The sequence below is a fragment of the Cricetulus griseus genome (genome assembly GCF_003668045.3).
Source record: "Cricetulus griseus strain 17A/GY chromosome 1 unlocalized genomic scaffold, alternate assembly CriGri-PICRH-1.0 chr1_1, whole genome shotgun sequence".
NCBI lineage: Eukaryota > Metazoa > Chordata > Mammalia > Rodentia > Cricetidae > Cricetulus > Cricetulus griseus.
The window spans coordinates 83203187-83214699 of record NW_023276807.1 but is presented as its reverse complement, the minus strand read 5'-3'; the positions used below and the strand labels follow the sequence as shown (position 1 = coordinate 83214699).

Genomic DNA, 11513 nt, shown 5'->3' with positions numbered 1-11513 from the left:
CTGCCCTGGAACTTACTGTGTGGCTGAGGCAGGCCTTGTAGCAATCCTCATCCCAGCCTCCCAGAGGTACAGATTCAGATATTATACACTCACAGCTGGCAGGGCTGGTCTGCCCCTCCTCACCAAACTGAACTTTCTTTTAAGGGTCTAAGAGATTATTTTTTTTCTATATGAACATATAAAGTGTTCTTTTAGTTTCAGAAGAAAATGGGAATTTATTGTTTAAATGTTTTATTACATTTTTATTTAGTGTGCGTATATATGTGTGTCATGGAATGAAAGTAGAGGCCAGAGGACAACTTGCAGAGTCATTTCTCTCCTTCTACTATGTGGGTCTCAGGGATCAAACTCAGGTCATCAAGCTTGGTAGCAGGAGCCTTTACCCACTGAGCCATCTCGCTGATCTGAAAAATTTGGAATTTATTAGAAACATACCTCTAGAAGTCCCTCCTCTGAGGTTCTAATGATTCTAACTGCTTTCTTTTGTTAGTTCAGCTCTTATCCCAATATCCTGTTTAAAATTTCCTTATTGTCTCTTTAGCTAGTTCCCTTTACAGTGAAACCTCTCTTGAGAATTCTAGCATGGTTTCTGTTTCCCTAATATGGTCTGTTCAGAATCTACTGTATAAGCAATGTAAACTACTAAGAAAGTGAAGCAACTGAATATATAAGGTGGCTACAAACTGAAAGGCATTTTATAATGTGTCAATAACACAAAACTAAATAGTAGAGCTGGAGAGATGGCTCAGTGGTTAAAAGAACTTGCTGCTCTTGCAGGGGGTTCAAGTTTGGTTCCTTCCCAGTACTTAGGTCAGGGCCTCACAGCTGCCTATAACTCCGGCTCTAGGGGATCAGATGCCCTACTCTGACCTCTGTGGGTCCTGCACACACATACATACATGCAAATAAATAGAACAAATCTTAGTGAATCTACCATAGAAGTGGACAAAGAAATCAATTCAACAAAATACCCCTGGCACAGCCTCCACAAGCACAGACATGTGCTGTGACTGGCACAGTGTTTTCTACTCACTCTGAAGGGAGTTGGGGATGGAGCTAGAAATTCTGTAAATGCAAGAATTAGATCTCTACTTCACACCAGACACAATACCGAGCTCTAAGATAATCTCATCAGGTCTAGTGGCAGCCTCCTTACTGCATTCCACATAAACGTGAAAAAGGTAAATGTAAAAACTTCTACAAGCAAATATTACAGTAAACATCAGGACCATGAAGGATTTCTTAAAGAGATGGAATCATAAAGAGAAAAATCAATACACACACACGCACGCACGCACGCACGCACGCACGCACGCACACAATTATAGTCTAAATTAACTCCCTTCAGGTATGGTGGCTCATGCTTGTGAAAATGATTTTGGAGGTCAAGACAATACTGCCAGGTATAGTGGCACACGCCTTTAATCCCAGCATTTGAGAGGCAGAAGCAATGGATCTCTGAGTTCAAGGCCAGTCTGGTATACAGAGTAAGTTCCAGAACAGTCAGGGCTACACAGAGAGATCCTGTCCAACAACAACAACAAAGACAGGAGAACTGTTGTGAGTTCCAGGTCAGCCTGAGACACCATCTCAAAATATGGAAAACTAAACAAAAAACCAAGAAAATAGGGCTGGAAGATGGCTCAGAGGTTAAGAGCACTGACTGCTCTTCCAGAGGTCCTGAGTTCAATTCCCAGCAACCACATGGTGGCTCACAACCATCTATAATGAGATCTGGTGTCCTCTTCCCACCTGCAAGCATACTTGCAAGCAGAACACTGTGTACATAATAAATAAACTCTTAAAAAAAACAAGAAAATAACTTCCATGAATCTTTAACAACCTTAAACAAATAGAAATATCATGTTTTGAAAGACAGAAAGTATTGGTAATACTTATAACCAATAAAAGATCAATGTGCAGAGTATAAAGTGTGCACATACATGCACACAGACCACACACACACACATATAGTAAGTCTTAAAGCTCAGTAGGAAAATAGATACTATTTAGATTTTAATAATCTGTCCCCTCCAATATTCAGTTGCTATCAATTTAACAGCATTAAGAATTTTTTTTTAAGGTAAAGTCTTATTGTGCAGCCCAGGTTGGCTTCAAAACCACCATCCTCCTGCCTGAATGCTGAGATTACAGGTATGTGCTACTTTGTCCAGCTTTACAGTCCTTTAAACAGAGACATTACTCAGCACCACTGAGCTTGTCTTCCACACTCTCCCACAGGAGGACATAACACAGAGGCCTGAACTAGTACTTAGAGAAATATATTTCTGTTCTTTATACATTATCTTATGGCACTGTTTTTAGCATAAATGGATTAAGAATGAGAAGAAACCCAAGTGACCAATAAACACGTTAACTATACATTTAACCTCCCTAAGTTAGTAATTCAAACAAAAATGAGGACACTATTTCATTCTCTCTGGACTAACGGAAATTATAGTATACTCTGCATCTCAAGGGGAGGAATGGGACCACTTATGAAGTTAAGACTGACAACATGACTTGTTTGGCTCAACTAAAAGTGAAGGCCTATTTTAGTGCAGGAACTTCATGGGCTGCAGCTGGGCCCGGCAAGTGTCTTTTCCCTGCTTTATAAAATCGAGTGTCTGATGGAGTGTTTGTCAGCCAGCTCCCTTAGTGACTATGAGCAGAGTCAGGAACAAAGCTTTGATCAGAGCTGCTGAGACTTTGTGCTATCACTGCAACAGGACTGACATAACTGCCAATGGCTGAGCCAACAGGGGGTTTCATGCTGCTGGTTGGAGCCCATGCTGGAACAACTCTGGAGGGAAACTTGACCCGCCCATCAGCTGTGTGTATCAATATGCACAAAAGAATGTTCAGAGGTTTTTACAGGAATGTTAAGAGGGGGGGAAAAACTGAAGCTAGGTGTGGTGGGACACATCTGTAATCCCAGCACTCCAGAGGCTGAGACAGGAGGAACATGGGTTAGAAGCCAGCCTGTGCTACATAATAAGACTGCCTAAAAAGAATAAAATCAAAATGAACTCTAAACATATTATAAACATTTACTGACAAGAACCAGATGATGGGTTTTTTGTTGTTTTTTTGTTTTGGGCTGGGCGGTGGTGGCGCACACCTTTTGTCTCAGCACTTGGGAGGCAGAGGCAGGAGGATCTCTGTGAGTTTGAGACCAGCCTGGTCTACAAGAGCTAGTTCCAGAACAGCCTCCAAAGCCACAGAGAAACCCTGTCTCAAAACCCCCTCACCCCCCAAAAAAGAAACAGATGAATGAATTTTAGGAGACCCATAAACTAGAATACTGTTGAGTAGCTGTATATGTTTCACATACCTGTATCAAAATATATTACTCTAAAAGTGTAATTTAGGATCTATGTAAGAATGCATATGTACAGTATGAGGTCATTACATGAAGTTTACACACACTATTATGTTATGGATGCAAAATATAGAGAGATATGACATGCAGTGGCACAGTAATTATAAAGTTCAATGAAATGTTTGCTTCTGGGAAAGGAAGAGGTAAAGGATTATCTGTGACAGGATGGGTGTGTGTGGAATGTTTTACAAGATGTCTACACTGTTCTGTTGGGTTACTAGGATGCTGTGTTCTCTTCTGTAGCTGCTCCTCTGTCCCATTTCTGAATAGCATCTATGGATATACTGGGTAACTCTGCCCTGTGCTTCCCACATTGGTGTGTCTCACCCACCTTGGTGGGAAGAATGAGGGTGGCAGGCCGGGCAGCCACACAGGTCAGTGTGCAGAGTGTAGCAGACTAGGTAATCTGGAACTTAATTTTATACATTAGAGGTTATGGTTTTGCTAAGCTAATAAAAGTATTTGCAGAAAGGAGGAATATTTGATGTTGTAGTGTTTGCACTGATCTGTCTGCTATGACTTATCTTAATTCATCTGGACCATTTAAGCATTTTTATCCTTTATTTTTCCAGGACAATTAGAGACTCTATAGATATGCAAATCCACAGGTCTCATAATGGGCAATTCTGGCTTTTGAAGGACATAAAATTTAAAAGTAATCTTGTAAGTAGCCTTCCTTATTCCATTTCTCTCTTCCTTCTCGACTTCTCTGTTTTAGCAGTTTTTCTCTCATCAGCTCTTTCCACAGTATTCTGCTTCCTTCTACAGACAGGTCACACATGCACACTTACAAAAGCTAACCCTGAAAACTGAATGCACACATAACTTAGTCCACAGCCCCTCATGGTGAGGCTCTGGCACTGGCGTCCATGATGTCCTGATTCCTTTATGCTCCTCAGCACATTTGTGGTGGACGTTTGTGCTGGTCGTTTAAACATTACCATGTCAAAAACATCAGTGCACTTCTCAATCCACTTGCACAAGAGTCACTTGTGACCTTTCAAATATAATGCCACCCCCAGCTTCTGAGTCCCTACTAGAAGAGTATCAACACTTATTTGTCAGACAAAATGAAGCACCATTAGAAAACAAGACAGAACAAACAAAAACAAACTTAGCTCCAACACGGACAAGGGAATCAGCTTTCTTCCACACATCTATGACTGTGGCTAAAGCAGAAGACAATAAAGATTTCTCTCACATATTTATTCTTGATGTAAGATAGTTTGGACAGGTGACATTTCTTATTCAAGAATTAATTTTGTTAATTTCTTTTATTGGATAAATGTATCAATCATAGGTCAGAACAAAGGATCAACAACTTTACTCAAAATTACATGTAAAGTGCTATGTTTGTTTCAGTGGTTTCTTACATATGCAGACAGTTCTAACAAAGCTGGGGACTGCTAGCCTTGCTTGCCTGTGCGAATGTCCTGGGTGCAGACCGATTCAGAGAATGGGGAGGTAAGTCAGGCGGGATTTGAGCACAAGCACCACCCTCTAGGTGGGTGAACAGCATGAGCCAAGTGAGGCCAGATCTTCCTGTAGTTTGATAACAGCCGTTTTTCTGAGTGTTCACTATGTGTCAGGCTGAATATCTAAGTGTGCTTCACATACTGACAGTTAATAACAGTGTCACCAAGTATGCGGGCAAAATTATTTGTGTGTGTCATTGCCTTTAGACAAGCTGCCTTCTGTGGGCCTGTTTGCCCATAAAGAAGTAGGTAAGAACACTGTCCTGTGCACAATGGGGATGCTTATGTGCACTTGTACACATGGACACTCACTCACTCACTCACTCACTCACTCACTCACTCACTCATTCACTCACACACACATGTGCTCAAATTCTTTTGTCTTGTGAAAGACAAGTTGCTGAATGTGTCTGTAGTTGACAGGGTCTTCTTCAAGCACTGCCTTTGCCCTCCGTGGCTTCTGGTAAGTGGATCTTAGCGGGGTTCCGTGTGAGTGATGCATTATCCTTCTCAAAACTTGTCTTTCAGCAGCGTCTCTATGATTATGTTTGGGAATGCATGCATGTAGTTGCTGTGTGTGGGACTTCTTAGATGCGTTTTCAGCGGCTTTCCCCTTTGGATCTTTCCTTTCTCACATTCATGACATGCACCTCGTTGAGCTCACAGGCATTACCTCTGAGACCCTGCTCATCCATTTTCTCTCTGTACTATGTGTGTGCTGCACAGATGTGTGGCAGAGTACATGTGTTCAGATGTGTGAAGGCTAGGCTCCTCCACCTTGTTTTTCAGGGCAAAGTCTCTCAACGGAAGGCTGGGCGGACTGGCTATCCAGTCCCAGGGATCTGCCTCCCCAGATTACAAACAAAAGACATTATATGTTGTTTTTCTACACAGATTCTGAGGATTGAACTCTGGCCTCCTTGCTTATGCACCAAGCACCTACTGATCCACCTCCCAAACTCTAAGTATTATTTTTATACAGAAAAAGGGGGATGAAATATAAGTTTAAAAAATGATTGCATGTGCGAGGTGGTGGGGTGGCACGCACCTTTAATCCCAGCACTTGGGAGGCAGAGGCAGGCAGAGCTCTGTGAGTTCGAGGCCAGTCTGGTTTCCGGAGATACCTCAAGAACAGCCAGTGCTGTTACAGAGAGAAATGCCATCTCAAAAAACAGCAACAAAACAAAACAAAAAAGGACTGCATGAGACTCAGTTTGGTGGGCTAGCTTGACGGCTGAGTGGGCAAGGGTGCTTGCTGAGCAATCACAAAGTCCTGGGCTTGGATCCCCAGCACCCACATAAATGTCTGAATATGGCTGTGTGTACCTGTAACCCTAGTGCTCAGTCTTTCTAGGCATCAGCCCAGCAGGAAAATGGCAAGCTCCAGGTGAGTGAGAGACTGTTTCAAAGGAGTAAGACAGAAGCTCCAAAAATAATCACTTTGGTGAGACTGAGAGATGCCTGTAACTTTATGGTACCTCCCTTTAAAATGCTACAGTGCCTATTTATTACTCAAGCATCCGTGTTTAGAATGTTGTTGAGAGATCAAGTGGCCATGACTACAGTTTATTTAAAATGCCACTCTATTTATAACTTGAGCTGATTTCAGAGGTTTCAGCAGAGCTCACTTGGTGTTGGCCTACATGGAACTGAACTGGTGTCTTTGTCTGAGTAACAGACAGATTGGCCTTGAGAACCCATCGTGAGATAAGGAGAATCTAGCAGAGCTGAAAGACAGTGCTGCCATGCTGGGACAGTTCAGACCTCCAGTGAGACACAGCTTGGTGTCATTTCCTCTAATCATCGTACTGTTTGGGACACTAAGGTAGTAAGGAAGATTGGGTCTGTTCTTTGGGGCTCACACTTTATATCAGGAGCCATTGCAAATCGACAAGTAAGCAATGTATCAGAGCCATAATGTCAGACACCTGTAGAAACAAACTATTATGGCTCAGGAGTATTGTTTTACATTGGGCAGTGGAAAGGATTCCCATGAGGAAGTTACATCTAACCCAAAATGTGGTTTATAAGACAGCTTTGCAAACAATAGGAATAGCTCCTATGGAAGCAAAAATGCACTAACTCATTGGGAAGAGCAGGTGGCTGGGATGTGGTCAGTAAGAACCAAGAGCAGTGTGGGGTCAGTGAGTGGAAACTACAGGAAAATATCTGTGGAGGATGATTCTGGCTGAGGACAAGCCAGGTGGCCAAACACCACCTGCAGAACTAGGACCTTCATCATCCATGGATGGTAATCACATAGTGGGCAGTGTGGGAGGGGTCATTCTAATTGCAAACTAACTTAGCAGATGGGCTAGGGGACAGTTCTGACAAAATGGCCAAGCAAAGACTCTTCCTAAATGCATGCACACACACACTCATGTATGCACACATGTACCTTAGAAATTCAAATTACATATTCAATAAACTTTCACCTTAAAGAATCTGAAAATACCTTTCAAACAAATAATATCAATATCCTCTATTGTTAGAGGATATTTATGGCGATATTGTTATAACCCAGAAATTACTGTATTAATTATTTACACCTATTAATTTACTCACTCCTAATAATTTTGTAACATTGTCCCAGGATTAGCTTCCTCTATAGACCAGATTTTAGGGAGATTGGATGAGCTAACCCATTGGAATTGGGCTGGTTAGACAACCCAGTGCCTCTGGCCTGGGAGATGCCTAACAGTTACTCAATGATATCTAGAGGTTGGCTGACGAATTATTGCCAGGTTTGGAGAGAAAAGACTTTTTAATGTTTACTTACATTTGCCATTAGAAAAAAAAATGACAAGTCTCAGCCTCAGATTCCAAAACAATTATATACCTCACAATTCCTGACCAAACATTCCAGAGAAAAGTAACAAACACAATGAAGAAATTGTGCAGTTGGCCAGATTGTCTTTCATGTGCTGTTTTCACTCATTCCTGTTAGTGGGGATCAAACCTAGATTCTGCTGTGCACTCCAGGTTAGTGTTCTACTATGAAGCCAGTGCCCAGACCCTCTGTAGTATTTCAACCCTTAAATGTTTTGCTAACTGTCCTGAGACAGGAAAATTTCAGTTTCCAGAGTGATGGGCTGTGCCTCCACACTCAAATGATAACTGCAAAACCTCAGAATTTCACCTTGCAACACAGCTAATTTTCCAGAGAAATATGTAGACTGTAGACAACTCCAGACTTCTCAGACATCAGAATGAGCCAGATCGAGGGACCTTCCCCACAGTTTTTTGTCATTGCCATTTATTTCAATTAAAGAAGTGAAAACTCAGATTTAATGTAAGGAAATCCTTAAAGTACTTGGCAGAAGAAATGCCTGTCCATGTATCACAGACAGACACAAAATAACAAAACATATTCTGTATAGAGTCAGATTGTAATAAAGTCTGGTTTGTTAGCATCAATCAGTAGTTCAGTCCCCTTGGGGGAGAAGCAACGTGCACATTATCGTCAGTAAAATCCAAAGAGCAGGTTTCCTTCTTATTACAATGACCACAACAGGAGGTAACCATAAGGTGTGAGACTCACATATCCTGTAGTAACAAACACTTAAAAAAAATAAATATGGTATAGGCTTTTTCCACAGTATCAAATCAACTGAAAAGCATATATATAAAACAAGATTTCCAGATATTAAAAACATAATTATCAAATAATTGAGTTCCATATAGCAAGTAAAAGATATACTAAAATTGTAAATTTTTTGTGTGAATTGAGTGTAAGACTTGAGCTTTTCTTTTGAAACTGCTGTCCTGCTACATAGTATCAAGGCCTGTTCTCTGAATAATTTGAAGATGTGAACCACAAGGCAAAGGAAAACTAAAGTAGAAATCATGTGCACCTTATGGTTTTCAGAGACTTATAAATAATCTCCAAACACATAATTTAGTGTGTGCTTACATTTCCCTGGGTATGCTATAGACATGGTTAGAAAAAATTAAAACCTGATTTATAACATAGTTATTTTATTTTTCTTGAATGTATGAAATTTCCAGCTATCTAATCTATCTGGAAATTGATTTTTAAGGGGTTGTCGAAATGGTTTAGAGAGTGGATGGATTGGAGAACCGTACAAGTGACTGCACAGGGCTGAAGTGACTCTACCCTACCCTGTCACTGGCTTCACAGAGGAGAAGCTAATGACCAGTCATTCAGGGTCAGAGGACCAACAGAGAAGCATGAGAAACTGAAAGAAACAAAGGCTTGACTAACACTGTGCTTTCTACACAGTAACTTGAAAAGATGAATCCTTCTGGATCAACATGATACTGGAATAACCTCACCTTGAAACTCTATTAGTACAGCTTCCAGATCTGTCACTCCTTAAAATTCACACCATCTTAAATTAGCATCACTGGACATTTCATCATACAACACCTAACACTGGACAGCCCTCAAAAGACATGGTGATGAGCATACATGCACAGTAACACTACCAATCATATCCCTAAATTTCTTAAGGCCTTACCAAAACTCAGTCATTTGACAATCTAGGCCTCTTCTCTTTCAAATAAACAAAGGGTAACAAATATTAGGAATCTTAACAATGTAAAGTTTGTAGCTATTTTCTACACAGCCTACAACTATACAAAGAGAAATTTATATAAAAATTTATATTTACAATTAATTTTAATGAAGCCTAACTATATATTTGTGTCAGCATGATTTTGTGGTTTGCAGGAATAACTAGTAAAACACCTAGAAGTCATTGTTTTGAAGGTCTTCAGTAAATGAACAATTTCAGATGTCCAGGAGTGTGCCTTCTCTCTTTTTATATTTTAGGGTGCTTTATGCAGGACGCCCTTGGCCAAAACGACTTTTAGACCTAGATTTTTTAAACAGAAAAGAAAGTCAGACTGACTCTGGAAGAGAAGATTGTTGCTGCCTTGTTTGTCTGCTTGACAACATCAACATTCAGTGAAACTGTGCTGCTCATCAAGCATCTTCTAAACCCCCTGAAGTGAGATGCAATCTGGAATGCAGATTGTTTTTGAGAGAGACTATAGTATGTACACTGCATATACAGGTCAGGACCAGTACTGTAATGAAAAACATTACAATTTCTTTGGGGAAACAAATGAACATTTAGAATGTGAGAAAAGTAAAAACTATAGCTATAATTATAGCAGTTCTAGATGAACTCAGCACAATGACAAAAAGGCTGATATTGTAGCTTTGTGGATTTCAGGGTTACAGACTGGGCACATTAGCATCTCTGACACTTGTGTTCACATCTCAGTACCTTAAGTCCTAATGTAAAACAGCATAAGACTTACCAGTTAATTCTTTAAGGGAAGTAAGGTGTTACTGTACTCAAGGGGCTTTCTGGTAAAGAGAGAGATATACCATTGCCTCCCTTTGATATACCATTGCTTCCCTTTAAAAGGGTCAATTGAACCAGGTCTGCCAACCATTTGGACAGAATAAACTCTTAGGACAGTCGATTGTTGAAGAGACTTTAAAATAACGCAAAGCCTACTTCAAATGCTGATGAACACAGTGTTCTCTTTGGTCACTGGTCACTTTCATAGCTTGAGAATATACTACCAGAGGGGACGAGAGAGATTAACAAGGAACAGGAAAGATCCAAAGATGTTCCTAAAGTAATGCTATCACACAATCTACACATTGTATGACAATTTTGCCAGCTCATAGTTGCACTGAGGCTATTACCACTAGTACAATATTATTATTATTACTATTATTTTATTATTATTATTTGGTGTTAGAGGTCACATGTTGGGCCCTGAGTGGGTTAAGAGAGCTTTTTAGCTTTGGGCTGTATACCACAACCCCTGCAGCATTCATTTTTATCAGCTGACTCTAATGGAGCTGGCTCAATAAATAGAAAACTTAAAAAAATACCAAACTTAGCTGGGCGTTGGTGGCACACGCCTTTAATCCCAGCACGCCGGAGGCAGAGGCAGAGTCAGAGGCAGAGGCAGGCAGATCTCTGTGAGTGCAATGCCAGCCTGGCCTCCAGAGCGAGTGCCAGGATAGGCTCCAAAGCTACACAGAGAAACCCTGTCTCGAAAAACCAAAAAAAAAAAAAAAAAAAGAAAACCAAACTTTTTATGTTTATGAAAGTTCATATTCATGACTTGTTAAAATCAGTGCTGGTTTGATGAAATAAGAGACTGAAGTCATACTATGTGCTTTAGTGTTCACATGGTTTACTCTGCAGAGCCAGAGGCATTCTGCTGCTTCCTGTAGATTTACCTGGGGTTTTTGTCTGAGCTGTTCTGCCGGGCACTGCCAGGTGCAGAGGCTTTGACTTGTGCTTCAAGCCTAGAATAAATACCTCCTGCAAACTGTGGGATAAAGAAGCAAAATTAAGTCAAATAAAGACTGACCCCCCAACAAGATATACATCCAAGTTTAGAAAGTAATTTTATTTTTTATCTAGATCTATAAAGGTTGGGCTTTTTAGTGCACAGCTCTGGGTGTGACGAATGCACAGGCACAGAGCTGGCTCTTGTCTGGCACTGGACTCTGAGTGCAGTTCTTAGCCACTACTTTTATTTGTTTTTAATATGTATACTTTATTTGCTAACTCCAAACTCCTCTCACCCTTAGAGAAGGTCTTATATAGACTGGTGTTGAATTTGTGACCCTTCTGCTCCATTTGAGTATGGGGACTGCA

At 40.7% G+C, this 11513-nt stretch overlaps 1 protein-coding gene across 10 annotated transcripts in view; it reads right to left on the bottom strand.

Moving 5' to 3' along the window:
* Positions 1 to 347: 347 nt before the first annotated feature.
* The window catches only part of Kiaa1841 (KIAA1841 ortholog), a 61380-nt gene continuing 50214 nt past the window's right edge, over positions 348 to 11513 (bottom strand). For 9 of the 10 annotated variants that reach the window (XM_027388008.2, XM_027388007.2, XM_027388009.2 and 6 more), the window contains 2 exons: positions 11090 to 11181; positions 8093 to 9695 (listed from right to left, as the gene is read on the bottom strand). In XM_027388008.2, the coding sequence (XP_027243809.1) occupies positions 9659 to 9695; positions 11090 to 11181 (129 nt within the window). In that variant the 3' untranslated portion in view covers positions 8093 to 9658. Of the gene's footprint in view, positions 405 to 8092; positions 9696 to 11089; positions 11182 to 11513 lie in introns of those variants that run through there. The other variant, XM_027388011.2, reaches the window with a different exon arrangement.